The sequence below is a fragment of the Chiloscyllium plagiosum genome, unplaced genomic scaffold, assembly GCF_037043375.1.
Source record: "Chiloscyllium plagiosum isolate Xiang-an unplaced genomic scaffold, Cpla_swu_hap1 HiC_scaffold_32, whole genome shotgun sequence".
Lineage (NCBI taxonomy): Eukaryota > Metazoa > Chordata > Chondrichthyes > Orectolobiformes > Hemiscylliidae > Chiloscyllium > Chiloscyllium plagiosum.
In genome coordinates this window covers 29377507-29405227 of record NW_028270170.1, presented here as the reverse complement: position 1 = coordinate 29405227, position 27721 = coordinate 29377507, and the positions used below count along the sequence as shown (strand labels likewise).

Sequence of the window (27721 nt, the reverse complement as noted above, 5' to 3'; positions counted from 1 at the left end):
CTCCCCTCCCCCCCCCTCTGTTTCTCCCCTCCCCCCCCTCTGTTTCTCCCCTCCCCCCCCTCTGTTCCTCCCCTCCCCCCCCTCTGTTCCTCCCCTCCCCCCCCTCTGTTCCTCCCCTCCCCCCCCTCTGTTTCTCCCCTCCCCCCCCTCTGTTTCTCCCCTCCCCCCCCTCTGTTTCTCCCCTCCCCCCCCTCTGTTTCTCCCCTCCCCCCCCTCTGTTTCTCCCCTCCCCCCCTCTGTTTCTCCCCTCCCCCCCTCTGTTTCTCCCCTCCCCCCCTCTGTTTCTCCCCTCCCCCCCTCTGTTTCTCCCCTCCCCCCCCTCTGTTTCTCCCCTCCCCCCCTCTGTTTCTCCCCTCCCCCCCCGTTTCTCCCCTCCCCCCCTCTGTTTCTCCCCTCCCCCCCTCTGTTTCTCCCTTCTCCCCTCCCCCCCTCTGTTTCTCCCCTCCCCCCCTCTGTTTCTCCCTTCTCCCCTCCCCCCTCTGTTTCTCCCCTCCCCCCACCCCGTTTCTCCCCTCCCCCCACCCCCGTTTCTCCCCTCCCCCACCCCCGTTTCTCCCCTCCCCCACCCCCGTTTCTCCCCTCCCCCACCCCCGTTTCTCCCCTCCCCCACCCCCGTTTCTCCCCTCCCCCCACCCCCGTTTCTCCCCTCCCCCCACCCCCGTTTCTCCCCTCCCCCACCCCCGTTTCTCCCCTCCCCCCACCCCCGTTTCTCCCCTCCCCCCACCCCCGTTTCTCCCCTCCCCCCCTCTGTTTCTCCCCTCCCCCCCGTTTCTCCCCTCCCCCCACCCCCGTTTCTCCCCTCCCCCCACCCCCGTTTCTCCCCTCCCCCACCCCCGTTTCTCCCCTCCCCCCCCCCTGTTTCTCCCCTCCCCCCCCTCTGTTTCTCCCCTCCCCCCCTCTGTTTCTCCCCTCCCCCCCTCTGTTTCTCCCCTCCCCCCCCTCTGTTTCTCCCCTCCCCCCCTCTGTTTCTCCCCTCCCCCCCTCTGTTTCTCCCCTCCCCCCCTCTGTTTCTCCCCTCCCCCCCTCTGTTTCTCCCCTCCCCCGGTTCTCCCCTCCCCCGGTTCTCCCCTCCCCGGTTCTCCCCTCCCCCGGTTCTCCCCTCCCCCGGTTCTCCCCTCCCCCGGTTCTCCCCTCCCCGTTCTCCCCTCCCCCGGTTCTCCCCTCCCCCGCTCCCCCGGTTCTCCCCTCCCCGCTCCCCCCGGTTCTCCCCTCCCCGGTTCTCCCCTCCCCGGTTCTCCCCTCCCCTGCTCCCCCGGTTCTCCCCCGCTCCCCCCCCCGCTCCCCCGGTTCTCCCCTCCCCCGCTCCCCCGGTTCTCCCCTCCCCCGCTCCCCCCGGTTCTCCCCTCCCCCGCTCCCCCGGTTCTCCCCTCCCCCGCACCCCCCGGTTCTCCCCTCCCCCGCTCCCCCCGGTTCTCCCCTCCCCCGCTCCCCCGGTTCTCCCCTCCCCCGCTCCCCCCCTCCCCCCGGTTCTCCCCTCCCCCGCTCCCCCCGGTTCTCCCCTCCCCCGCTCCCCCCTCTGTTTCGCCCCTCCCCCCTCTGTTTCGCCCCTCCCCCCTCTGTTTCGCCCCTCCCACCTCTGTTTCGCCCCTCCCCCCTCTGTTTCGCCCCTCCCCCCTCTGTTTCGCCCCTCCCCCTCTGTTTCGCCCCTCCCCCCTCTGTTTCGCCCCTCCTCCCCTGTTTCTCACTTCCCCCCCCCTCTGTTTCTCCCCTCCTCCCCAGTTTCTCACTTCCCCCTCCCCCCACTCTTTCACCCTTCCCCCCTCCCCCGACTGTTTCTCCCTTTCCCCCCGTGACGTCCCCTCCCCCCGTGACGTCCCCTCCCCCCCCCCGACTTCCCCCCCCCCCCCCGACTTCCCCTTCTCCCTCCCCCCCCCCCGACTTCCCCTCCCCCCCCCCCGCCCGACTTCCCTCCCCCCCCCCCGCCCGACTTCCCCTCCCCCCCCCCCGCCCGACTTCCCCTCCCCCCCCCCCGGTGACTTCCCCTCCCCCCCCCCCCCGGTGACTTCCCCTCCCCCCCCCCGGTGACTCCCCCCCCCCCCCCCCCCCCCCCCCGGTGACTTCCCCTCCCCCCCCCGGTGACTTCCCCTCCTCCCCCCCCCCGGTGACTTCCCCTCCCCCCCCCCCGGTGACTTCCCCTCCCCCCCCCCCCGTGACTACCCCTCCCCCCCCTCGTGACTTCCCCTCCACCCCCTCGTGACTTCCCCTCCCCCCCCCTCGTGACTTCCCCTCCCCCCCTCTGTTTCTCCCCTCCCCCCCCTCTGTTTCTCCCCTCCCCCCCCCTCTGTTTCTCCCCTCCCCCCCCTCTGTTTCTCCCCTCCCCCCCCTCTGTTTCTCCCCTCCCCCCCCTCTGTTTCTCCCCTCCCCCCCCTCTGTTTCTCCCCTCCCCCCCCTCTGTTTCTCCCCTCCCCCCCCTCTGTTTCTCCCCTCCCCCCCCTCTGTTTCTCCCCTCCCCCCCTCTGTTTCTCCCCTCCCCCCCTCTGTTTCTCCCCTCCCCCCCTCTGTTTCTCCCCTCCCCCCCTCTGTTTCTCCCCTCCCCCCCTCTGTTTCTCCCCTCCCCCCCCCTCTGTTTCTCCCCTCCCCCCTCTGTTTCTCCCCTCCCCCCCTCTGTTTCTCCCCTCCCCCCCCGTTTCTCCCCTCCCCCCCTCTGTTTCTCCCCTCCCCCCCTCTGTTTCTCCCTTCTCCCCTCCCCCCTCTGTTTCTCCCCTCCCCCCACCCCCGTTTCTCCCCTCCCCCACCCCCGTTTCTCCCCTCCCCCACCCCCGTTTCTCCCCTCCCCCACCCCCGTTTCTCCCCTCCCCCCCTCTGTTTCTCCCTTCCCCCCCTCTGTTTCTCCCTTCCCCCCCTCTGTTTCTCCCTTCTCCCCTCCCCCCTCTGTTTCTCCCCTCCCCCCACCCCCGTTTCTCCCCTCCCCCACCCCCGTTTCTCCCCTCCCCCACCCCCGTTTCTCCCCTCCCCCACCCCCGTTTCTCCCCTCCCCCACCCCCGTTTCTCCCCTCCCCCCACCCCCATTTCTCCCCTCCCCCCACCCCCGTTTCTCCCCCCACCCCCGTTTCTCCCCTCCCCCCCCTCTGTTTCTCCCCCTCCCCCCCGTTTCTCCCCTCCCCCCACCCCCGTTTCTCCCCTCCCCCCACCCCCGTTTCTCCCCTCCCCCCACCCCCGTTTCTCCCCTCCCCCCACCCCCGTTTCTCCCCTCCCCCCCCCTCTGTTTCTCCCCTCCCCCCCCTCTGTTTCTCCCCCTCCCCCCCCTCTGTTTCTCCCCTCCCCCCCTCTGTTTCTCCCCTCCCCCCCTCTGTTTCTCCCCTCCCCCCTCTGTTTCTCCCCTCCCCCCCTCTGTTTCTCCCCTCCCCCCCTCTGTTTCTCCCTCCCCCCCCGTTTCTCCCTCTCCCCCCCCCGTTTCTCCCTCCCACTGGTTCTTCGTTCTCCCCTCCCCCGCTCCCCCCGGTTCTCCCCTCCCCCGCTCCCCCCGGTTCTCCCCTCCCCCGCTCCCCCCGGTTCTCCCCTCCCCGGTTCTCCCCTCCCCCGCTCCCCCCGGTTCTCCCCTCCCCCGCTCCCCCCCGGTTCTCCCCTCCCCCGCTCCCCCCCCCCGCTCCCCCCGGTTCTCCCCTCCCCCGGTTCTCCCCTCCCCCGGTTCTCCCCTCCCCCGGTTCTCCCCTCCCCCGGTTCTCCCCTCCCCGGTTCTCCCCTCCCCCGGTTCTCCCCTCCCCCGGTTCTCCCCTCCCCCGGTTCTCCCCTCCCCCGGTTCTCCCCTCCCCCGTTCTCCCCTCCCCCCGTTCTCCCCTCCCCCGGTTCTCCCCTCCCCCGGTTCTCCCCTCCCCCGCTCCCCCCGGTTCTCCCCTCCCCCGCTCCCCCCGGTTCTCCCCTCCCCGGTTCTCCCCTCCCCGGTTCTCCCCTCCCCTGCTCCCCCCGGTTCTCCCCCGCTCCCCCCCCCCGCTCCCCCCGGTTCTCCCCTCCCCCGCTCCCCCCGGTTCTCCCCTCCCCCGCTCCCCCCGGTTCTCCCCTCCCCCGCTCCCCCCGGTTCTCCCCTCCCCCGCTCCCCCCGGTTCTCCCCTCCCCCGCTCCCCCCGGTTCTCCCCTCCCCCGCTCCCCCCCTCCCCCCGGTTCTCCCCTCCCCCGCTCCCCCCGGTTCTCCCCTCCCCCGCTCCCCCCTCTGTTTCGCCCCTCCCCCCTCTGTTTCGCCCCTCCCCCCTCTGTTTCGCCCCTCCCCCCTCTGTTTCGCCCCTCCCCCCTCTGTTTCGCCCCTCCCCCCTCTGTTTCGCCCCTCCTCCCCTGTTTCTCACTTCCCCCCCCCTCTGTTTCTCCCCTCCTCCCCAGTTTCTCACTTCCCCCTCCCCCCACTCTTTCACCCTTCCCCCCCTCCCCCGACTGTTTCTCCCTTTCCCCCCGTGACGTCCCCTCCCCCCGTGACGTCCCCTCCCCCCCCCCGACTTCCCCCCCCCCCCCCGACTTCCCCTTCTCCCTCCCCCCCCCCCGACTTCCCCTCCCCCCCCCCGCCCGACTTCCCCTCCCCCCCCCCCGCCCGACTTCCCCTCTCCCCCCCCCCCGCCCGACTTCCCCTCCCCCCCCCCGGTGACTTCCCCTCCCCCCCCCCCGGTGACTTCCCCTCCCCCCCCCCGGTGACTTCCCCCCCCCCCCCCCCCCCCCGGTGACTTCCCCTCCCCCCCCCGGTGACTTCCCCTCCTCCCCCCCCCCCGGTGACTTCCCCTCCCCCCCCCCCCGGTGACTTCCCCTCCCCCCCCCCGTGACTACCCCTCCCCCCCCCTCGTGACTTCCCCTCCACCCCCTCGTGACTTCCCCTCCCCCCCCCTCGTGACTTCCCCTCCCCCCCTCGTGACTTCCCCTCCCCCCCTCGTGACTTCCCCTCCCCCCCTCGTGACTTCCCCTCCCCCCCTCGTGACTTCCCCTCCCCCCCTCGTGACTTCCCCTCCCCCCCCGTGACTTCCCCCCCCCCGTGACTTCCACTCCCCCCCCGTGACTTCCCCTCCCCCCCCGTGACTTCCCCTCTCCCCCCCGTGACTTCCCCTCCCCTCCCCCCCCCCCGTGACTTCCCCTCCCCTCCCCCCCGTGACTTCCCCTCCCCCCCCGTGACTTCCCCTCCCCCCCGTGACTTCCCCTCCCCCCCCGTGACTTCCCCTCCCCCCCCGTGACTTCCCCTCCCCCCCCCGTGACTTCCCCTCCCCCCCCGTGACTTCCCCTCCCCCCCGTGACTTCCCCTCCCCCCCCGTGACTTCCCCTCCCCCCCCGTGACTTCCCCTCCCCCCCCGTGACTTCCCCTCCCCCCCCGTGACTTCCCCTCCCCCACCCGTGACTTCCCCCCCCCCCGTGACTTCCCCCCCCCCCGTGACTTCCCCCCCCCCGTGACTTCCCCCCCCCGTGACTTCCCCCCCCGTGACTTCCCCCCCCCGTGACTTTCCCCCCCCCCGTGACTTCCCCTTCCCGTGACTTCCCCTTCCCGTGACTTCCCCTTCCCGTGACTTCCCCTTCCCGTGACTTCCCCCCCCGTGACTTCCCCCCCCCCGTGACTTCCCCCCCCCCCGTGACTTCCCCCCCCCCCCGTGACTTCTCCCCCCCCCGTGACTTCCCCCCCCACCGTGACTTCCCCCCCCCCCACCGTGACTTCCCCCCCCCCCGTGACTTCCCCCCCCCCGTGACTTCCCCCCCCCGTGACTTCCCCCCCCCCCGTGACTTCCCCCCCCCCGTGACTTCCTCCCCCCCCGTGACTTCCTCCCCCCCGTGACTTCCCCCCCCGTGACTTCCCCTCCCCCCCCCGTGACTTCCCCTCCCCCCCGTGACTTCCCCTCCCCCCCCCGTGACTTCCCCTCCCCCCCCGTGACTTCCCCTCCCCCCCCGTGACTTCCCCTCCCCCCCCGTGACTTCCCCTCCCCTCCCCCCCCGTGACTTCCCCTCCCCTCCCCCCCCGTGACTTCCCCCTCCCCTCCCCCCCCGTGACTTCCCCTCCCCTCCCCCCCCGTGACTTCCCCTCCCCCCCCCCCCGTGACTTCCCCTCCCCTCCCCTCCCCTCCCCCCCGTGACTTCCCCTCCCCTCCCCTCCCCCCCGTGACTTCCCCTCCCCTCCCCCCCGTGATTTCCCCTCCCCTCCCCCCCCCGTGACTTCACCTCCCCTCCCCCCCCCCGTGACTTCCCCTCCCCTCCCCCCGTGACTTCCCCTCCCCTCCCCCCGTGACTTCCCCTCCCCCCCCGTGACTTCCCCTCCCCTCCCCCCCCGTGACTTCCCCTCCCCTCCCCCCCGTGACTTCCCCTCCCCTCCCCCCCCGTGACTTCCCCTCCCCTCCCCCCCCGTGACTTCCCCTCCCCTCCCCCCCCGTGACTTCCCCTCCCCTCCCCCCCCCGTGACTTCCCCTCCCCTCCCCCCCCCGTGACTTCCCCTCCCCTCCCCCCCGTGACTTCCCCTCCCCTCCCCGTGACTTCCCCTCCCCTCCCCGTGACTTCCCCTCCCCTCCCCCCCCCCGTGACTTCCCCTCCCCTCCCCCCCCGTGACTTCCCCTCCCCTCCCCGTGACTTCCCCTCCCCTCCCCCCCCGTGACTTCCCCTCCCCTCCCCCCCCCGTGACTTCCCCTCCCCTCCCCCCCCGTGACTTCCCCTCCCCCCCCCGTGACTTCCCCTCCCCCCCCGTGACTTCCCCTCCCCCCCCGTGACTTCCCCTCCCCCCCCGTGACTTCCCCTCCCCCCCCGTGACTTCCCCTCCCCCCCCGTGACTTCCCCTCCCCTCCCCCCCCGTGACTTCCCCTCCCCTCCCCCCCCGTGACTTCCCCTCCCCTCCCCCCCCGTGACTTCCCCTCCCCTCCCCCCCCGTGACTTCCCCTCCCCCCCCCCGTGACTTCCCCTCCCCTCCCCTCCCCCCGTGACTTCCCCTCCCCTCCCCTCCCCCCGTGACTTCCCCTCCCCTCCCCTCCCCCCGTGACTTCCCCTCCCCTCCCCCCGTGACTTCCCCTCCCCTCCCCCCGTGACTTCCCCTCCCCTCCCCCCCGTGACTTCCCCTCCCCTCCCCCCCCGTGACTTCCCCTCCCCTCCCCCCCGTGACTTCCCCTCCCCTCCCCCCCGTGACTTCCCCTCCCCTCCCCCCCGTGACTTCCCCTCCCCTCCCCCCCCGTGACTTCCCCTCCCCTCCCCCCCCGTGACTTCCCCTCCCCCTCCCCCCCCGTGACTTCCCCTCCCCTCCCCCCCCCGTGACTTCCCCTCCCCTCCCCCCCCGTGACTTCCCCTCCCCTCCCCCCCCGTGACTTCCCCTCCCCTCCCCTCCCCCGTGACTTCCCCTCCCCTCCCCCCCCCCGTGACTTCCCCTCCCCTCCCCCCCCCGTGACTTCCCCTCCCCTCCCCCCCCCGTGACTTCCCCTCCCCTCCCCCCCCCCCGTGACTTCCCCTCCCCTCCCCCCCCCGTGACTTCCCCTCCCCTCCCCCCCCGTGACTTCCCCTCCCCTCCCCCCCCCGTGACTTCCCCTCCCCTCCCCCCCCCCGTGACTTCCCCTCCCCTCCCCCCCCGTGACTTCCCCTCCCCCTCCCCCGTGACTTCCCCTCCCCCTCCCCCGTGACTTCCCCTCCCCCGTGACTTCCCCTCCCCCTCCCCCGTGACTTCCCCTCCCCCTCCCCCGTGACTTCCCCTCCCCCTCCCCCGTGACTTCCCCTCCCCCTCCCCCGTGACTTCCCCTCCCCCTCCCCCGTGACTTCCCCTCCCCCTCCCCCGTGACTTCCCCTCCCCCTCCCCCGTGACTTCCCCTCCCCCTCCCCCGTGACTTCCCCTCCCCCTCCCCCGTGACTTCCCCTCCCCCTCCCCCGTGACTTCCCCTCCCCCTCCCCCGTGACTTCCCCTCCCCCTCCCCCGTGACTTCCCCTCCCCCTCCCCCGTGACTTCCCCTCCCCCTCCCCCGTGACTTCCCCTCCCCCGTGACTTCCCCTCCCCCCCCCCGTGACTTCCCCTCCCCCCCCCGTGACTTCCCCTCCCCCCCCCGTGACTTCCCCTCCCCCCCCGTGACTTCCCCTCCCCCCCGTGACTTCCCCTCCCCCCCCGTGACTTCCCCTCCCCCCCCGTGACTTCCCCTCCCCCCCCGTGACTTCCCCTCCCCCCCCGTGACTTCCCCTCCCCCCCCCCCGTGACTTCCCCTCCCCCCCCCGTGACTTCCCCTCCCCCCCCCCGTGACTTCCCCTCCCCCCCCCCGTGACTTCCCCTCCCCCCCCGTGACTTCCCCTCCCCCCCCCGTGACTTCCCCTCCCCCCCCCGTGACTTCCCCTCCCCCCCGTGACTTCCCCTCCCCCCCCCCGTGACTTCCCCTCCCCTCCCCTCCCCCCCCCGTGACTTCCCCTCCCCTCCCCTCCCCCCCGTGACTTCCCCTCCCCTCCCCCTCCCCCCCGTGACTTCCCCTCCCCTCCCCCCCCGTGACTTCCCCTCCCCTCCCCCCCGTGACTTCCCCTCCCCTCCCCCCCCGTGACTTCCCCTCCCCTCCCCCCCCGTGACTTCCCCTCCCCTCCCCCCCCGTGACTTCCCCTCCCCTCCCCCCCCGTGACTTCCCCTCCCCTCCCCCCCCGTGACTTCCCCTCCCCTCCCCCCCCGTGAATGCCCCTCCCCTCCCCCCCCGTGACTTCCCCTCCCCTCCCCCCCCGTGACTTACCCTCCCCCCCCCGTGACTTCCCCTCCCCCCCCCGTGACTTCCCCTCCCCCCCCGTGACTTCCCCTCCCCCCCCCGTGACTTCCCCTCCCCCCCCCCGTGACTTCCCCTCTCCCCCCCCCCCGTGACTTCCCCTCCCCCCCCCGTGACTTCCCCTCCCCCCCCCCCCCGTGACTTCCCCTCCCCCCCCCGTGACTTCCCCTCCCCCCCCCCGTGACTTCCCCTCCCCCCCCCCCGTGACTTCCCCTCCCCCCCCCCCCGTGACTTCCCCTCCCCCCCCCCCCGTGACTTCCCCTCCCCCCCCCCCCCGTGACTTCCCCTCCCCCCCCCCGTGACTTCCCCTCCCCCCCCCGTGACTTCCCCTCCCCCCCCCCGTGACTTCCCCTCCCCCCCCCGTGACTTCCCCTCCCCCCCCCCGTGACTTCCCCTCCCCCCCCCGTGACTTCCCCTCCCCCCCCCGTGACTTCCCCTCCCCCCCCCGTGACTTCCCCTCCCCCCCCCCGTGACTTCCCCTCCCCCCCCGTGACTTCCCCTCCCCTCCCCCCCCCTCCCCCCCGTGACTTCCCCTCCTCTCCCCCCCCTCCCCCCCGTGACTTCCCCTCCTCTCCCCCCCCCTCCCCCCCGTGACTTCCCCTCCCCCCCCCGTGACTTCCCCTCCCCTCCCCCCCCGTGACTTCCCCTCCTCTCCCCCCCCCTCCCCCCCGTGACTTCCCCTCCTCTCCCCCCCCCTCCCCCCCGTGACTTCCCCTCCTCTCCCCCCCCCTCCCCCCCGTGACTTCCCCTCCTCCCCCCCGTGACTTCCCCTCCTCCCCCCCGTGACTTCCCCTCCCCTCCCCCCCGTGACTTCCCCTCCCCTCCCCCCCGTGACTTCCCCTCCCCTCCCCCCCGTGACTTCCCCTCCCCTCCCCCCCGTGACTTCCCCTCCCCTCCCCCCCGTGACTTCCCCTCCCCTCCCCCCCGTGACTTCCCCTCCCCTCCCCCCCGTGACTTCCCCTCCCCTCCCCCCCGTGACTTCCCCTCCCCTCCCCCCCGTGACTTCCCTTCCCCTCCCCCCCGTGACTTCCCCTCCCCCCCGTGACCCCGTGACTTCCCCTCCCCCCCGTGACTTCCCCTCCCCCCCCTTGACTTCCCCTCCCCCCCCCTTGACTTCCCCTCCCCCCCCCTTGACTTCCCCTCCCCCCCCCTTGACTTCCCCTCCCCCCCCCTTGACTTCCCCTCCCCCCCCCTTGACTTCCCCTCCCCCCCCCTTGACTTCCCCTCCCCCCCCTTGACTTCCCCTCCCCCCCCCTTGACTTCCCCTCCCCCCCCCCTTGACTTCCACTCCCCCCCCCTTGACTTCCCCTCCCCCCCCCTTGACTTCCCCTCCCCCCCCCCCTTGACTTCCCCTCCCCCCCCCTTGACTTCCCCTCCCCCCCCCTTGACTTCCCCTCCCCCCCCCCCGTGACTTCCCCTCCCCCCCCCGTGACTTCCCCTCCCCCCCCCCGTGACTTCCCCTCCCCCCCCCGTGACTTCCCCTCCCCCCCCGTGACTTCCCCTCCCCCCCCCCGTGACTTCCCCTCCCCCCCCCGTGACTTCCCCTCCCCCCCCCCGTGACTTCCCCCCCCCCCCCCCGTGACTTCCCCCCCCCCCCGTGACTTCCCCTCCCCCCCCCGTGTGACTTCCCCTCCCCCCCCGCGTGACTTCCCCTCCCCCCCCCCGTGACTTCCCCTCCCCCCCCCGTGACTTCCCCTCCCCTCCCCCCCGTGACTTCCCCTCCCCTCCCCCCCGTGACTTCCCCTCCCCTCCCCCCCGTGACTTCCCCTCCCCTCCCCCCCGTGACTTCCCTTCCCCTCCCCCCCGTGACTTCCCCTCCCCTCCCCCCCCGTGACTTCCCCTCCCCTCCCCCCCCCGTGACTTCCCCTCCCCTCCCCCCCCGTGACTTCCCCTCCCCTCCCCCCCGTGACTTCCCCTCCCCTCCCCCCCCGTGACTTCCCCTCCCCTCCCCCCCGTGACTTCCCCTCCCCTCCCCCCCCCCCGTGACTTCCCCTCCCCTCCCCCCCCCGTGACTTCCCCTCCCCCTCCCCCCCGTGACTTCCCCTCCCCCTCCCCCCCGTGACTTCCCCTCCCCCTCCCCCCCCGTGACTTCCCCTCCCCCTCCCCCCCGTGACTTCCCCTCCCCTTCCCCCCCCCGTGACTTCCCCTCCCCCTCCCCCCCCCCCCCCCCCCCCCCCCCCGTGACTTCCCCTCCCCCTCCCCCCCCGTGGCTTCCCCTCCCCCTCCCCCCCCGTGACTTCCCCTCCCCCTCCCCCCACGTGACTTCCCCTCCCCCTCCCCCTCCCCCCCCGTGACTTCCCCTCCCCCTCCCCCCCCCCGTGACTTCCCCTCCCCCTCCCCCCCCGTGACTTCCCCTCCCCCTCCCCCCCCCGTGACTTCCCCTCCCCCTCCCCCCCCCGTGACTTCCCCTCCCCCTCCCCCCCCCGTGACTTCCCCTCCCCCTCCCCCCCCGTGACTTCCCCTCCCCCTCCCCCCCCCGTGACTTCCCCTCCCCCTCCCCCCCCCGTGACTTCCCCTCCCCCTCCCCCCCGTGACTTCCCCTCCCCCTCCCCCCCCCCCGTGACTTCCCCTCCCCCTCCCCCCCCCCCCCCCGTGACTTCCCCTCCCCCTCCCCCCCGTGACTTCCCCTCCCCCTCCCCCCCCGTGACTTCCCCTCCCCCTCCCCCCCGTGACTTCCCCTCCCCCTCCCCCCCGTGACTTCCCCTCCCCCTCCCCCCCGTGACTTCCCCTCCCCCTCCCCCCCGTGACTTCCCCTCCCCCTCCCCCCCCCGTGACTTCCCCTCCCCCTCCCCCCCCGTGACTTCCCCTCCCCCTCCCCCCCCGTGACTTCCCCTCCCCCTCCCCCCCGTGACTTCCCCTCCCCCTCCCCCCCGTGACTTCCCCTCCCCCTCCCCCCCGTGACTTCCCCTCCCCCTCCCCCCCGCGACTTCCCCTCCCCCTCCCCCCCGTGACTTCCCCTCCCCCTCCCCCCCGTGACTTCCCCTCCCCCTCCCCCCCGTGACTTCCCCTCCCCCTCCCCGTGACTTCCCCTCCCCCTCCCTCTCCCCCTCCCCCTCCCCGTGACTTCCCCTTCCCCTCCCCCTCCCCGTGACTTCCCCTTCCCCTCCCCCTCCCCGTGACTTCCCCTCCCCCTTCCCCTCCCCGTGACTTCCCCTCCCCCTCCCCCTCCCCGTGACTTCCCCTCCCCCTCCCCCTCCCCGTGACTTCCCCTCCCCCTCCCCCTCCCCGTGACTTCCCCTCCCCCTCCCCCTCCCCGTGACTTCCCCTCCCCCTCCCCCTCCCCGTGACTTCCCCTCCCCCTCCCCCTCCCCGTGACTTCCCCTCCCCCTCCCCGTGACTTCCCCTCCCCCTCCCCGTGACTTCCCCTCCCCCTCCCCGTGACTTCCCCTCCCCCTCCCCGTGACTTCCCCTCCCCCTCCCCCTCCCCGTGACTTCCCCTCCCCCTCCCCCTCCCCGTGACTTCCCCTCCCCCTCCCCGTGACTTCCCCTCCCCCTCCCCCTCCCCGTGACTTCCCCTCCCCGTGACTTCCCCTCCCCCTCCCCCTCCCCGTGACTTCCCCTCCCCCTCTCCCTCCCCGTGACTTCCCCTCCCCCTCTCCCTCCCCCTCCCCGTGACTTCCCCTCCCCCTCCCCCTCCCCGTGACTTCCCCTCCCCCTCCCCCTCCCCGTGACTTCCCCTCCCCCTCCCCCTCCCCGTGACTTCCCCTCCCCCTCCCCGTGACTTCCCCTCCCCCTCCCCCGTGACTTCCCCTCCCCCTCCCCCGTGACTTCCCCTCCCCCTCCCCCGTGACTTCCCCTCCCCCTCCCCCGTGACTTCCCCTCCCCCTCCCCCGTGACTTCCCCTCCCCCTCCCCCGTGACTTCCCCTCCCCCTCCCCCGTGACTTCCCCTCCCCCTCCCCCGTGACTTCCCCTCCCCCTCCCCCGTGACTTCCCCTCCCCCTCCCCCGTGACTTCCCCTCCCCCTCCCCCGTGACTTCCCCTCCCCCTCCCCCGTGACTTCCCCTCCCCCTCCCCCGTGACTTCCCCTCCCCCTCCCCCGTGACTTCCCCTCCCCCTCCCCCGTGACTTCCCCTCCCCCTCCCCCGTGACTTCCCCTCCCCCTCCCCCGTGACTTCCCCTCCCCCTCCCCCGTGACTTCCCCTCCCCCTCCCCCGTGACTTCCCCTCCCCCTCCCCCGTGACTTCCCCTCCCCCTCCCCCGTGACTTCCCCTCCCCCTCCCCCGTGACTTCCCCTCCCCCTCCCCCGTGACTTCCCCTCCCCCTCCCCCGTGACTTCCCCTCCCCCTCCCCCGTGACTTCCCCTCCCCCTCCCCCGTGACTTCCCCTCCCCCTCCCCCGTGACTTCCCCTCCCCCTCCCCCGTGACTTCCCCTCCCCCTCCCCGTGACTTCCCCTCCCCCTCCCCCGTGACTTCCCCTCCCCCTCCCCCGTGACTTCCCCTCCCCCTCCCCCGTGACTTCCCCTCCCCCCCCGTGACTTCCCCTCCCCCCCCCGTGACTTCCCCTCCCCCTCCCCCGTGACTTCCCCTCCCCCTCCCCCGTGACTTCCCCTCCCCCTCCCCCGTGACTTCCCCTCCCCCTCCCCCTCCCCCGTGACTTCCCCTCCCCCTCCCCCTCCCCCGTGACTTCCCCTCCCCCTCCCCCTCCCCCGTGACTTCCCCTCCCCCTCCCCCGTGACTTCCCCTCCCCCTCCCCCGTGACTTCCCCTCCCCCTCCCCCGTGACTTCCCCTCCCCCTCCCCCGTGACTCCCCCCCCCCCCCCCCCCCCGTGACCCCCCCCCCCCCCGTGACTCCCCCCCCCCCCCCCCCCCCCCCCCCGTGACTCCCCCCCCCCCCCCCCCCCGGAAGGAAGGGGTCGGGGACGGTGTTAGACTCGAGTGGCATGCCGCAGAGAGACATAACTTGTAAGGGGGGTGGGGGCGAGTGCATGTTTACTTCAGCTCAGCTCCTCTGTCTGACCTTGGTCTCATCTGCTCCATCAGGTAGTTGAGTTGAACCTGTGAAGAGTGTGGAGCAGCATGAACGGGGAGACAACCATGTCTGCCACTGTCGAGCTGAGTGATGCAAAAGAAGGTGAGCACACAGGAGTGTATGTTATGATCTGAAGACCCCAGGGAATCTTTATTTTCTCCCAATAAATTCTTAGCTGCATACAAATTAAATGGTACTGATGTCTGCCACTGCCTATTTCATACACAGAATGGTAGTATTTGGACAATTCATGTGAAATTTATCTTTGCACACCAAATCACCAAGTCATCAATAAAGCAATATTCATAAATGTAATGAGCTGAAAGTACCTGTGTATAGCAGCTGCATTTTGTGGCCTTGGCAAAGACTTGATTTGCAATATCAAGTGGAAATATTTACAGAATTGGTCAAAAATGGCATTAACAGCTGTGATCTTTATATCTAAAATGATGGAAGGAATTTATTAATCATTTTGTATTTAGCTAGGACAATAGGAATTATATCAAGCACTATTTATGTTCCAGATATTTGTTAAATTGGCTGCAGTCCTATTACTAATACTACTAGTAACACTTTGTGCTATGTTATTACATAGTTAAAGCACAAGTGATTCTCTAATGACATACTGGGTGCTGGAAACCTGAAAAAGAAAGAGTGCAAGTTGTCCTGATGAAAGTTTAGAGCTGAAATGGTGACTGTCTTCTCTTTCCCCCAGAAATACCATCTGACCGTAGCACCTGCAGCAATTTATAAAATTACTGCTCATCCAGATGCTAACTGGTTATCCTTACAAGGAACATTTTGAGATTTTGTAAGCCTTTAAACATTTTTGTTGATTTCTGCTTCAAAGATTTTCAAGGGTTCTTTTGGGGGGGGGGGGGTGACCTTTTGGTCAGACCGCCTCCAATTTCATCATTCTCCAAGTTTAATCAGCTTACACCCTATTTCAAAAGGGCCTGTAGTAGTTGGTTCCTAACTGATAAGCATAATTGTTCATATTTTATTTAACAGCTTTTTTCAATATATGAATTGTATTCCAAAATGTGCTACATATTTCATTATAGGCATTTGGGCAAAAAAAATTTACAACATCCCACAATTAGTGCTTGTATCCCAAGTCCTCCTTTCACAAGATAGTACTGTTCAGGTCAAGTAAGGAATAGAATACAAGGAATATGTTACTTCTGGAATGGATAGAGTACAAAGCACATTTTTAGCTATACTTTACATTGACCGATGAGATTGAGAACATTCTGTTTTACTATCCATGAATTAAAAAGCACTTTTTTGCCTATGAGCCTCAAGCCAAGCTCGTGAGGAATCCATATATTAGATATCCTGTTTAGTTGAATCGGACTCCACTTTCTCTATGTTGAGACACATTAGCTTATTTGGATTGAGTTTAGACATAGATTTTCTTAAGCCAAGAGTCATGGGCCATAAATATGTAGGCCATTAACTAATTCAAATCCAGAAGTGTCCCAGCACACTGATTTCTGCTGGGTTGCATTGATTCCAGTGTTCCAGTGGTGGCCATGGTATCTTGAAACTATGTTAATTCCAAAGGTAATAATTCCCAATCTTTTTGATCCTGAGGAAGAAAGCAGCAAGCTGGAAGTTTGAGCCTCCAGTAAGAAGACAGGTATTATGAGCTTCTCATGATTTAGTGTTGATCTTGTGCGTCAAGTTCATTTATATCATCCTGATTGCAGCGCAGATGTTTTCTACATAACATCACCATCAACACACCAGTTAAGTGAAAATGAGAGGTGTTAAGTCATGCACAAAATATTAGCTCAGAGTTTGCAGATAAAGTAACAGTAATATTGCTAGTGTTTGGCAAGGCAGCTTCAAACGAAGCATATCAGGCAATTAAATATGGAAGTTGCTGAGTGAATTTTCCTGCTCCTTGTGGAGGCTTCTCCATATTGTATCTTCCCTGTCTTCGAACCACCAAGTGCGTAAAGTCTCCCTACTTGCACACTAAGTATAAATGCTCCCTCTAAACTGCCCGTGTACATGGCTATGTGCTTTTCTGAACTGAAGTGCACAATGAAGAAAACTTCAATTTTTCGAATAATATGGTAAGTCTTGACTGAGCAACCTCTCGCTCTGAAAATTCTACTGATGTGATGTCTCATTTCTTCAGGTTTTAGAAAAGTATAAAACACTTTTATTGTCTTATTCTTTTCTTTGTTCTTTCATTTTGTGCAGGATTTGGTGTTGAATTAAATACTGTAAGTTCCACTTTTGATTCAGGTTGTACGTCTCGGTAAAATTCTCGAATTGTGACTGAGAGATGAAACGTTGCTTGAACTATTCGGTCCAGATTCTGGGCGTGTTTTTTTGGATGTCTGATCAGCGCAAAGTCCACAAAGTGTGTGAACAAGTACAGTGAATGATGCCCACTGGCAAAATCTGAACGATTGTAATGTAAGCTCTCCATTGCTTGTTTTCAGTCATGCTCAGTGCTGTCTCATTTGATATCGCTATGAGGGAATGTTGCAGGTCAGCATACCTTGCTCAATGATCATGTCTAAATGATGATTTGATGGTTTCCACATGTTCCCCAAAGATCCCACAAGTTCCAGCCATGCTGGAGATGTTTGAAATCACACAAGGTAACTTCTTCCTGATATATATACAATGCATCAGTTTTAACTGCACAAAACACAAGGTAGTAGGTAAATTAATGATTTTGAGCATTATGCAAATCGTGCAGATTTCTTCAGAATAGTTGAGGAGAAAGTGAGGGCTGCAGATGCTGGAGATCAGAGCTGAAAATGTGTTGCTGGAAAAGCGCAGCAGGTCAGGCAGCATCCAAGGAGCAGGAGAATCGACGTTTCGGGCATGATTCCTGAAGAAGGGCTCATGCCCGAAACGTTGATTCTCCTGCTCCTTGGATGCTGCCTGACCTGCTGCGCTTTTCCAGCAACACATTTTCAACTCTTCAGAATAGTTACCTACGTTGCAGCAATGTTTGATTGGCCTGGGAATGTCAATAATGACAGGATGAAAATCAAATGTTTTTGAATTAGGATCACGGTGCATTGAATTGCTAAGGTAGTCAAGACAGTTATTGATCTAATAAGTCCAGGACATCATTGCAGGAATTCCATGGTAGTGTCTAGCTATTTTTGGCTACTTCACGAATGATCTTCCCTCTGTGCTAAGGTGATAAGTGGGGAATGTCTGCTGATGATGGTACATGTTCTGCAACATTCAGGTACTGACGTAGTCCGTAGTCGTCTGCAGCAATACGTTGATGACGTTCTGGCTTGAGCTGATGAGTGCAAATAACATTCACGTCTCACAAGAATCAGACAATGGCCATCTCCAGCAATAGAGAACCTAACCATAGTTGGAAGACATTCAATGGTTTTGCCATCACCGAATTTCCGCACTATGAGCATCCTGGGGTTACAATTGATCAGAAACTGAAGTGAACTAGCTACATCTGTACTGTAGCGTCAAGACAGACCAGAATTTAAAGTTCTGCAGTGAGTGGTTCCTTTCCTATCTCCCCAGTCTCCGTGCTTCATCTATAAGACGCAAGTCAGGGGATGTGAAGGAGTGCTCCCTACTTGCCTGAATGGGTGCACTTCCAATGACTGGAAGTTTGATGGCGTCCAAGGCCCACTAGACTGACATTCCATCTACCACCTTCAATCATTAACTCCCTTCATCAATGTTTAGTGGCAGCAATGTGTAGCATCTACAGGATGGAGGACATTACTAAAACCTGCAACCTCATAGATGGGCAGATTCAGCCAATACATGGGAAGACCACCACCTGAAGTTTCCCATTTAGCCACGTACCATCCTGACTTGAGAATATATCGCTGTTCCTTCAATATTGTTGCATCAAAATCCTACTCCTAGTGGCACTGATCACGACTCAGGAGGGCAGCTCACCTACCAGCTTCTGCAGGGCCATTAGGATGGGCAAGAAATGTTTGTCGAGACAGTGACATCCACATCCCATGAAGAAATTCAAAAGAAATGAAGAATAAGCATGCAAGATAGCACACCGGGTCAGGGATCCATTCCACGGTGTACACCTGGACCATACAAGTTGCAGTGGTTCAAGTGACTGCATACTCCTATCTTCAAAAGGGCAATTAGGGATGGCCATCATTGCTGGGCTTGCCAGTGATGATCATTCTTATGAAAAAGAATCTGTCTCATGCTGCTTTGTCACATGTTAGATAAGACTTAAGTTTTAGAGAATGCATGTGGATTGGAAAAAGTGAGGAAGGGAAATACATCAATTATTAGATGTTATGAGCCATCAAGTAATATGTCAGTGGTGGAGCATGGAAGATAGTTCAGGAAAATAAGCAAAGGAGCAGAACAATAATGGGTGAATTTGAGGACCAACTGAGATAAGCCTAACCCATAACTTCAAAGTGCAGAAGACGTTGCAGTGCATTCAGAAAAAGTTTCTTGGATCAACCTTCAGTTGAACAATAAGTATGGAGAAAATTAATCATGGCATTATAACCTTTATGGGAACCAACCGTCACAAAAGACCATGTAACGTAGGGCATTTGGTTCCGATTAACAAAACAACGTTAGCAATGAGCAATAATATCCAGAAATGGTAGATATTAATACAGTTAGGTGCAAACCGGATTCACCATTGTAGTGAATCATGGATAAACAGACTAAAACTGAACTGAAAGTTAAAGACTTGTGTGAATTACTTCTGATGAGATAATTAAGCAATTAAAAATACGTTTTGGAAGCTCAGAAGGGAGTATGATTATCTGGTAATAGAAGAAAATAGTAAACTTTGTGTTTCCAATGGTTGGGCCAGAGTGCTATTACCATACTATCCATGTATTCTACTCCATATTTCAGGGCCTGTTGGTTAGCAGTGATAAAGAATGAGCCATTTTAAGTCTTAACAAGCATGGGTACTTGTCTTAATAACATTATGTACTTTTATTGCATGGCAACAATAGTTACAAATTACATCAGCTAGTTAGATTTTGCACTCTGCCAGTCATGAGCCAGGATAACCCATTGGATGCTATTGTGGTCGAGAGCTTGGGACTCTTTAATTTTCCACCTGAGACTGAAATGACATCAGTCCATGCGAAGCCGAATGCAATCTCCAGCATTGACACTTTCTGAATCATTGCCTTAAACAGGGCTTTTAGAAATTGGTAAAATAATGGAGGTTGGGCCCACTGGGATAAGGCAAGGTATCTGGTGCAAATGGTGATCATGTATCATAACTGATAATTGACATGTTGCATCCTCAGCTATAACGAATAATGCAGATAAATAAAGTTTCTGGTGTAGTGATGTTTCCCCGTCATTTGTGTTGTTGACAGGTGTTTCTGCCTTTAAGAGGGTGAGGGAGCAACTCCTCCAGTTCTGCAGTCACAAATCCATCTCCTCTACTCTGCTAAAGCAGTTTTCTGAGATGTTGATTGTACTTTACTGTGTTTCTATGCTTTATAATTACAGGTGATGTCTTTCATCTCTGACATGTGAAACCTACTGTACAGGTGTAAATAAAAATAGATTGGGGTTTTTCACACCTGACTGAGTCTTGTGGTAAAAATGTCAAAATCTCCTACACTTGGAGTTATACGGGACAGAAACAGACTCTTTGGTCCGATCAGTTGATGCCGACCAAAATCCCGAACTAATCTAGTCCCACCTGCCTGTGCTTGGCCCATATCCCTGCCAATATTTATTATTCATGTACTCATTTAAATACCTTTTTAAAGGTAACTGTACACACATCCATCATTTCTGGCAGTTTGTTCCACGCACAAACCAGTCTGCGTGTTTTTAAAAGAAACATTGCCTCCATCATGTCCTTTCTTAAAACATTTCTCCCCTGGTGGGCGGCACGGTGGCACAGTGGTTAGCACTGCTGCCTCACAGCGCCAGAGACCCGGGTTCAATTCCCGACTCAGGCGACTGACTGTGTGGAGTTTGCACATTCTCCCCGTGTCTGCGTGGGTTTCCTCCGGGTGCTCCAGTTTCCTCCCACAGTCACAAAGATGTGCGGGTCAGGTGAATTGGCTATGCTAAATTGCCCATAGTGTTAGGTTAAAGGGGTAAATGTAGGGGTATGGGTGGGTTGCGCTTCGGTGGGTCGGTGTGGACTTGTTGGGCTGAAGGGCCTGTTTCCACACTGTAAGTAATCTAATCTAATCTTTCCTTAAAAAATATGCCCCGTAGTCTCGGAATCCCTCTGAAAAAGACACCTGCCACTCACCTTGTCTATACCTGTCGTGATTTTATAAACCTTTCTAAGGTCACCCCATAACCTCCAACGGTTCATGGAAATTGCCTCAGTCTTTTCCTGTCTATTTTTATATCTCAAACACTCCATTCTCAGCAACATCCTTAATTTTTTTCTGAACCCTTTCGAACTTAATAATGTCCTTCCTATAACAGGTCGATTAGAACTAGACAGTACTCCAGAAGAAGCCACACCAACATCCTATATAATCTCAACACTGCATCCCAACTTCTATACTCAAAGGCCTTAGCAATGAAGTCAAGTGTGCCAAATGCTGCCTTATCCACCCTGTCCAAATGTGACGCAAACTTCAAAGAATCTTGTGCCTAACTCCCTAGGTTTGTCTTTTAATTGTATAAGTCTTGCCTTTGCATTTCGGTAAAACTGAAAATGTGTTGCTGGAAAAGCGCAGCAGGTCAGGCAGCATCCAGGGAACAGGAGAATCGACGTTTCGGGCATAAGCCCTTCTTCCCTGGATGCTGCCTGACCTGCTGCGCTTTTCTAGCAACACATTTTCAGCTCTGATCTCCAGCATCTGCAGTCCTCACTTTCTTCCCATTTTGGTAAAACAACCGATACCTCACATTTTCCAAATTAAATGCCATCTGCCACTCCTCAACCCATTGACACAATTGATTAAATTTCTTTGTAATCTGAGGTAACCTTCATTGTCCACGATACCACCAATTTTGGACATATCTCTGTTAACCATGCTTTCTATGTTTTCATCTAAGTAATTTATGTAAATGACAAAAGTGGACCCAGCACTGATTGTTGTGAAACACTGCTGGTCACAGGCCTCCAGTCTGAAAAATTTTATCGCTATCACAGCAAAAAGGACTGTATCATTTAACCTGGTTCAGTCCCTTGGTCCTGCATGCATTAACCATGTAATGTTGATGTGGAGAGGTTTCAGGTTGGAGATGGTTCAGAGGTTTCAAAGAGAGAAATGCACTACAAATTGAACTCTACCTCCTGTGTATTGTGGATGAGAACATGATAGTTTAGTAAAACTGGCACACTGGGCCAGAGATGCATTTGCCCCTCCAGTATTACACAGGGGCAAGAGGTATAAGTGAACCTCAACCATGATCTGTGTGTGTTAGTGACTTGACCGCCTAGAGTGTGGACTAGTGATCTCTGAGAGTTATAGCTTTGAGAACAGCAGTTAAACATTTCTGCCCTGCTGGTAAATAAAGTGAAAAAAAACTGAGTATTGACAGCCATCTCACTTTGAAAGAAACCAGAACAAAGGAATTTCAATCAACTGGAAGGTCAAGATGCTGACTTAACTGCCAACATCAATGCTATCAATAGTATCTATTGTGTGACAACTACTGTATTCAATCTTTGTTGTTCAAACTGATCTATTTTTTTGTTTGGACTTTTCTAATTGTGTTGCTTTAATTCTCATTTTAGTAACTAATAAGTTAATTCTTTTGTTGAGAGAGCCTGGTTAAATTGGTTCCTTTCAAAAAAAATCATTTGACCTGGGAGAAAAGCATTCATGGAGAGGGATTTCTTTGCAAGTTAACCTTGTGACCAACCACAGGGGCAAGTGAATAAAGTAGAAGAGCTAATTCATCTCTCCTCACCTGGGAGCTGCTCAATTTGGCATATTTCATCTGGAGCCATAATAACTTGAACCTCACCTTGAGGTCTGGTAATGGCAGCAGAAACACAGCATTGACGTGCTATATCATTGTTAAGTGAAAGTGCAGCAGCTGCCTGCCTCAAAGATGCCAGTTCCCATGAATTGACAGGATAGGACAATCAAGACCAGTCAATTATTCCTTCACTTGCAGTAGGCACACTAAATTTAAATTCAAATTGACAATCCCTTCTTTTCTTTTCCTCCTCCCCACCCATCCCAATGAACCATCCCCAATCCAACTTTTTATTAAATGCATTTTTAGATGTGTACTAGTGTACACATGGGCACTGACTATCTTTAGGTTACCATCTTTAGGTACACAAACCACAGATTTTTTTCTTAGAGTCAAGCGTACTGTATAAAATAACTTGCTTGACCCACATCTAAATTTTGGATAAATAGATGTTGGTCCATCCTGGGCCCTAATTTTTATTTTCTAATTTGATATAAATGCTTTGAACTCTAGTATCAGGATCACAATCTTGAAATATGCCAACAGATGGTAATAAATAAAATGCTATAGGAAGATTGAGCAGGTTAGCAAAATGGGAGTTAAGAGTGTACTTAGGGTGAAGTAGATTTTTTTGTAAAAGAAGCAGTGGATTATTTAACAGAAAAAAGCTGAAAGATCCTGGGTATAAAGTGGGAGGGGAGGGAAATTGAGTATCAGTTGCATAATTAATTGGGTAGGTAGCACATTTTGGGCATTATAATTGAGGCAGTAAATTTTAAAAATGCTTTCGTTCCATAATATGCCCATTCTAGCAAAGTCATTAAAGATCACATCACAGATTTACCCAGATAACATCAGGGATGGGTGAAGCTACATTGACTATTTTCATTGGTGTCCAGAAGACTTAATTAAATTGATAAGCTTTTAATAAGAGATTTGACTAGTGTGAGTAGCAAAATACAGGTTTCCTCTGGTCAAGAAGTCAGTGGATAGTGGCCATTAATTTAATATTACGGGGGGGGGGAAAATATGTGAGAAATGAGAGCAAAATAATTCCCTGAAGTAGCCTTTTCGCTTGAAATAACCATCAGATTTATTGACTTTTTCAAGGAAGGTGAAATTGTCATACCACTTTGATCTTTCCAAACATAAAAATAGCCATGACGCTGATCTTAAAAGATCTTGAAGTAAATACATTGTGCACATTGTGCTTGTTTCCTCTGGTGACATCTTCCTCCCTTTTACGTACTTGTCTTGCGTTTGTGCAGTTGTAAAGTAAGTGGGAACAGCAGCAGAGATAAAAAACCACAATAAAATATTTTGTAAAGATGAGCTACCTTAAAGCCAGAAAAGACTTGGTTGGTGATCCTAGAATGTTATCCTTTCTTGTCAGCAACTTGCCAAGGTACATAGGAATGTTTTTTTTCTCACAAAAGGAAGAGGTGTGAGCCTAATTTGGATGGTTCTGGATGGGTGGGATTATCAACATTGGGGATTATCAACATTGGGGCTCTTGACTAAATTCAACAGAGAACAAAGCAATGTGTGAACTTTCAAGACTATGCTTATTAGAAGGAAAGTAGGTTTTATGCCATTCTAATTTCCAGGATAACTTGCAAGATGTGGTGGAAAAGGCAATTCCTGCAACTCAAACATTTGCTGCAGTATACTCTAGTAAATATGTATAAAGTTCTAATTAGTTTTGTCTAACCACTTCCTAATGTATTGAATGTTCCCATTTTCACACTTCCCTCAAAGTGTCTACTCGGGTTATGTTTGACAGAGTTTGTTCTTAAGAACTGTTTTCTTCATCAGTTACAGGTCTGATTTAGGTTCACAAAAATTCCATTTAGAAAAGTTACAGTAGAAAGTAGGTGCAGTATTTTGAGAAGAGACCTTAATGAAACAAAACATTAAACTTGTATTTGAAAAATAAAATGTTTGTAGAAATCTCAGTTGAAATTTTATTTATTTTGGATACTTTTCCCAGAGCATTACATTTTTGATAGAGATTGTGCAAAGAAATCACTATGTTTGAAAACCTGAGGAGTATTTTTCATGGTTTGATTTTTCTTTTGACTTCAACTCTTGCTATTGCCCAGTGCTCCTACTGAAGCATGCGGGGCTGAGGTATTATTAGCTTGACTAAGATGGAAAGACTTGCCACAGAATGGTGCTTGACATTGGCACCTTTTCCCTATTAAGTTCTTCACAATTTCAAGTAAGTTGGATCTGACTGGGGTATATTAATTCTCTTTTTAAACCTGTTAACAAATATTTTTCAAATTCAGTGTAAGTTTGGGCGGCACGGTGGCTCAGTGGTTAGCACTGCTGCCTCACAGTGCCAGGTACCCGGTTTCAATTCCCGCCTCAGGCAACTGTCTGTGTGGAGTTTGCACATTCTCCCCGTGTCTGTGTGGGTTTCCTCCGGGTACTCTGGTTTTATCCCAAAGATGTGCAGGTTTGGTGAATTGGCTGTGCTAAATTGCCCGTAGTGTTAGGTGCAGGGTAAATGTAGGGGAATGGGTCTGGCTGGGTTGCTCTTCGGAGGGTCAGTGTGGACTTGTTGGGCTGAAGGGCCTGTTTCCACACTGTAGCTAATTTAATCTTTGCAGTGTGGTTTTCTTGATTCTCGTAAGACTTGTCAAACTGAGCCACTGGTGACTGAGATTTATGATTTTTCTTGCATTTGTGAATGACAGACACAGTTAAGTCACATTTGCTGCAGGGTTACATTGACCCACCAAGCCAAGGGTTTCTCTTTAATGTGTAAAAGACAAATTAAACAATTTGGGCTTTTGATCATGATCTGTTTGGTATCCATCTAACTGTCATCACATTACAGCGTAAAAATGATCTTTTGCATGATATTTTAGATAAATGGAAGCTATCCATCCAAATGGGTTTGGTGCTGATGAGTTCATCTTGGGGATCTTTGCTAATTCAAATTTTGGAGGGAACGGGTCTGCGAACTACATTGTTGTTGAGCTTCAGTAGCATTTAACAACAACCATTTATTGACATTTTAAATTCAGTGCATCTGGCTTTTCTACCTACTATCTTTTATTCAATTTAAAGCTGTATTGTTCAGTCTCTTTGACGGGTGTCATTTGTTTAATTTAAAGGTATTTCTGAAATTGTGACATTAATGTTCATCCCAGTGCAGCTGATTTCTTTCGTTGTTCCACAGATTGGCCAAAAGAGGACATCCTTGGCCTACTGGATAGCATGAGGAGCATTGTCCCTTCTAATGATGTGATGAAATTCAAAACAACAGAGTCTCACATGGATTGGAATAAGGTGACTTTTGCCCATTACACAGCAGAGATGTGCAAACAGAAGTGGACAGAAATCTCACATGAAGTAAGCACGAATGTCGTTAGTGTTTATAGCTAAGAGTATGACTTTCCTTTTAAACTACTCAGTATTCCAAACAACTGTACTTCAGCCTTCGACATGTTGAATTTTAGTTCAATTATTTGCAATCCGTTGTCTGAATAGAGCCCACGTGACAGTTCATCAGGAATGTAAATCCTCAGAACTTTTCAGCATTGTTTGGGGTGACAGTTTGATTTATTGCTCAATGAGTTGGGAGATTTTTTTTCTTGGTGTTCCCTTCGGTGAATGTCAGGAAACTCTGCAATACCTGAGGTTTATTTTCTGCCCAAATTTGGGGTGTGGAAGTTCGGAAATTGAACAATATATTTCCAGCACCTGTCAGAAAAGTAGAAATAGCAAGTTTAGAGATCCTTTGGTCCAGTTAATAGATCATCCATTGGTTGCCATTTATCTTCATTTCCAAATGATTAAAGTTCGTTTACAAATTATTAGAAACAAGATCTCAGAATAAGCAGGTAGAAATATGGCTGAAAAGGACATGATTGCTAATATTTAGTGAGCACCAATAAGATCAGATTACAACTAGTGTTCAATAAAATCAGAACAGTCTAATGGATGGTTTGAACAATAGGTTTTTAAGATTTGATATTAGCAAATGAATGGCAGAAGCTATTCAGTATAGATAAGAATGGTGCTGCGCATGTAGGATTGGGAAATTCCAGATGCAGCTTTACCAGGCAGTGAAAGTCATTTAATGGAGCTAATGTAGCAAACAATGCACCAGAAGTGAGATGGATATAAGTAAAGTAAATTAGACTTTCGGGATGGTTCTTCTCGGGTCATGGAATACAAAATTAATACTATGCTCGGACATAGCCGATGCACAAGACATTCAGTTTTAGTAAGGAAAAGATATTCTGAACACCTTGGGAGATTATACCAACTCTTAATTATGAAGATGTACTCCAATAACTGGGTGATTTTAGTTTGGAAATAAGGTATTGGAGGGGGGATATGTTTAGGTGGTGTTTAAGTATGTCTCTGTGACAATGATGGCAGGGTGACAATGATATCTATAAAATCCATACGCAGAATTAGGTTAGATGGATATAGACTTAGAGACTCATTGCACTTGTTAATAGTGCAGTGAAAGTAGTACTTTGGGACATTCTCTTATTACAGTACTAAAGTATTATAGATAATTCAGGTTGGCTGACTTTACTTTAGTAGGGGAGTTTTTCATGAAAAACTTATTATTTTCCCTAATATGTGGGACACTGAAATTGCACTGCCTATTAGATTGGATGACTTTGGACTTCACTATATTATTTCCCCTTTTTGATCTTGTTGAACTGAGTCCCTCTGGCATCCTCCCAATAACCTCTGAGATGCTGTTTCAGGATGAGCACTTGTATGTGAATGGCTGGGTGGAAATCACATGGCTAATGTGTCTAATGGGTTGTTAACTCTTCAGTGGATAAGTGACCAATGTCGTCTTGTATTTTTTGAGTATGGAACTTGAAAATGGCTGCTTTTTTTCCTGGAATTTTTAAACTTCGTTATTCAACCTGTGTTTTAGGTGAGAAAGTTCCGTACTTTATCAGAACTCATTATAGATGCGCAAGAACATGTGAAGAATCCTTATAAAGGGAAAAAACTCAAGGTGAGCGTTTGACCTGCAGAAACAAGCCTGAACGTTTATCATTATTTCTTGTTGCAAAAAGAAAATGTGATCATAAAACAACATTTTAAAATTTATTTTTATCCATAATATTTTGGAAGCAGGTGAAACATTCACTGTCAAGTGGCACAGTGGCTGGGTGGTTAGCACTTCTTCCTCACAGCACCAGGGACCCGGGTTCAATTCCAGCCTGTGGTGACTATTTGGAGTTTGCACATTTTCCTGGCGTCTGCGTGGGTTTCCTCTGGATGCTCCGGTTTCCTCCCACAGTGCAAAGATGTGCAGGCTAGGTGAATTGGCCATAGTTTTCAGGGATGTGTAGGTTAGGTGCATTAATCAGGGGTAAATGTAGTGTGAAAGAGTAGGGGAACTGGTTCAGAGGATCAGTGTGGACTTGTTGGGCCGAAGGACTTGTTTCCACACTCTAGGAATTATGTGATTCTAAGTAATTAGTATTGCAGCCACTAATTCCAAACAATTCCTGAGGTTTTGCACTGAGCAGTTCACCCTGATTAAAACTGCAGTCTTGTAACAATATATTTGGATATTGTAATTTGATACATTTCCACGACTAGTAGCCTGACCTTTTGAACTTTCATTTGACTTACTGTGTACTTGTAGAAGCTACTAATTAGGAGCATTGGAAGAACTGGCTTCTGGATCATTATGGGTGGGGTTAGGAGCGTATTGAGTAAATAGAAGCATTGGTGATGCACCTTGAGTCCTCCAATTTGTTTCCAGAATCTTGTTTGTTTCTGGAAATCTGCCAAGGTAAAGTACACTCAATTTTCTTAAGAAAACCTGAAAAAATAAAGGAATCAAATCATGACTCAAACTTAATGGAAGCACCTGAAAAAATTGCATTTTCTTAGCATTTATAATTGCGGATAATTGACTGCTTTTCATGTTGCAGAAGGGCTTATCATCTCGTTGCGAATTTCTTGTATTGTGTTGGGGATAGAAAACTCAGCTGGAAAAAAATTTCATGCACCTTCTTTGGGCATGTTTGCAGTTCAGATGATGTAGGGCTTCTATCTATTCTACATGACATCCCCATTACTAATAACCTGGGGATCACTGACCAGAAATTGAACGGGACTTGCCATATAAATAGTGACTACAAGAGTAGGCCAGAGGCTAGGAATACTGCACTGAGCAAGTCGCCACCACACTCCACGAAGCCTATTCATGATTTACAAGACGCA

At 56.6% G+C, this 27721-nt stretch overlaps 1 protein-coding gene across 8 annotated transcripts in view; it reads left to right on the top strand.

The window, feature by feature from the left end:
• ubtf (upstream binding transcription factor) overlaps window positions 1–27721 on the top strand; it is a 77453-nt gene that overhangs the window by 4539 nt on the left and 45193 nt on the right. For all 8 annotated transcript variants that reach the window (XM_043675181.2, XM_043675183.2, XM_087977883.1 and 5 more), the window contains exons 2-4: window positions 13633–13723; window positions 24687–24859; window positions 26415–26498. In XM_043675181.2, the coding sequence (XP_043531116.1) occupies window positions 13669–13723; window positions 24687–24859; window positions 26415–26498 (312 nt within the window). In that variant the 5' untranslated portion in view covers window positions 13633–13668. The remainder of the gene's footprint in view (window positions 1–13632; window positions 13724–24686; window positions 24860–26414; window positions 26499–27721) is intronic.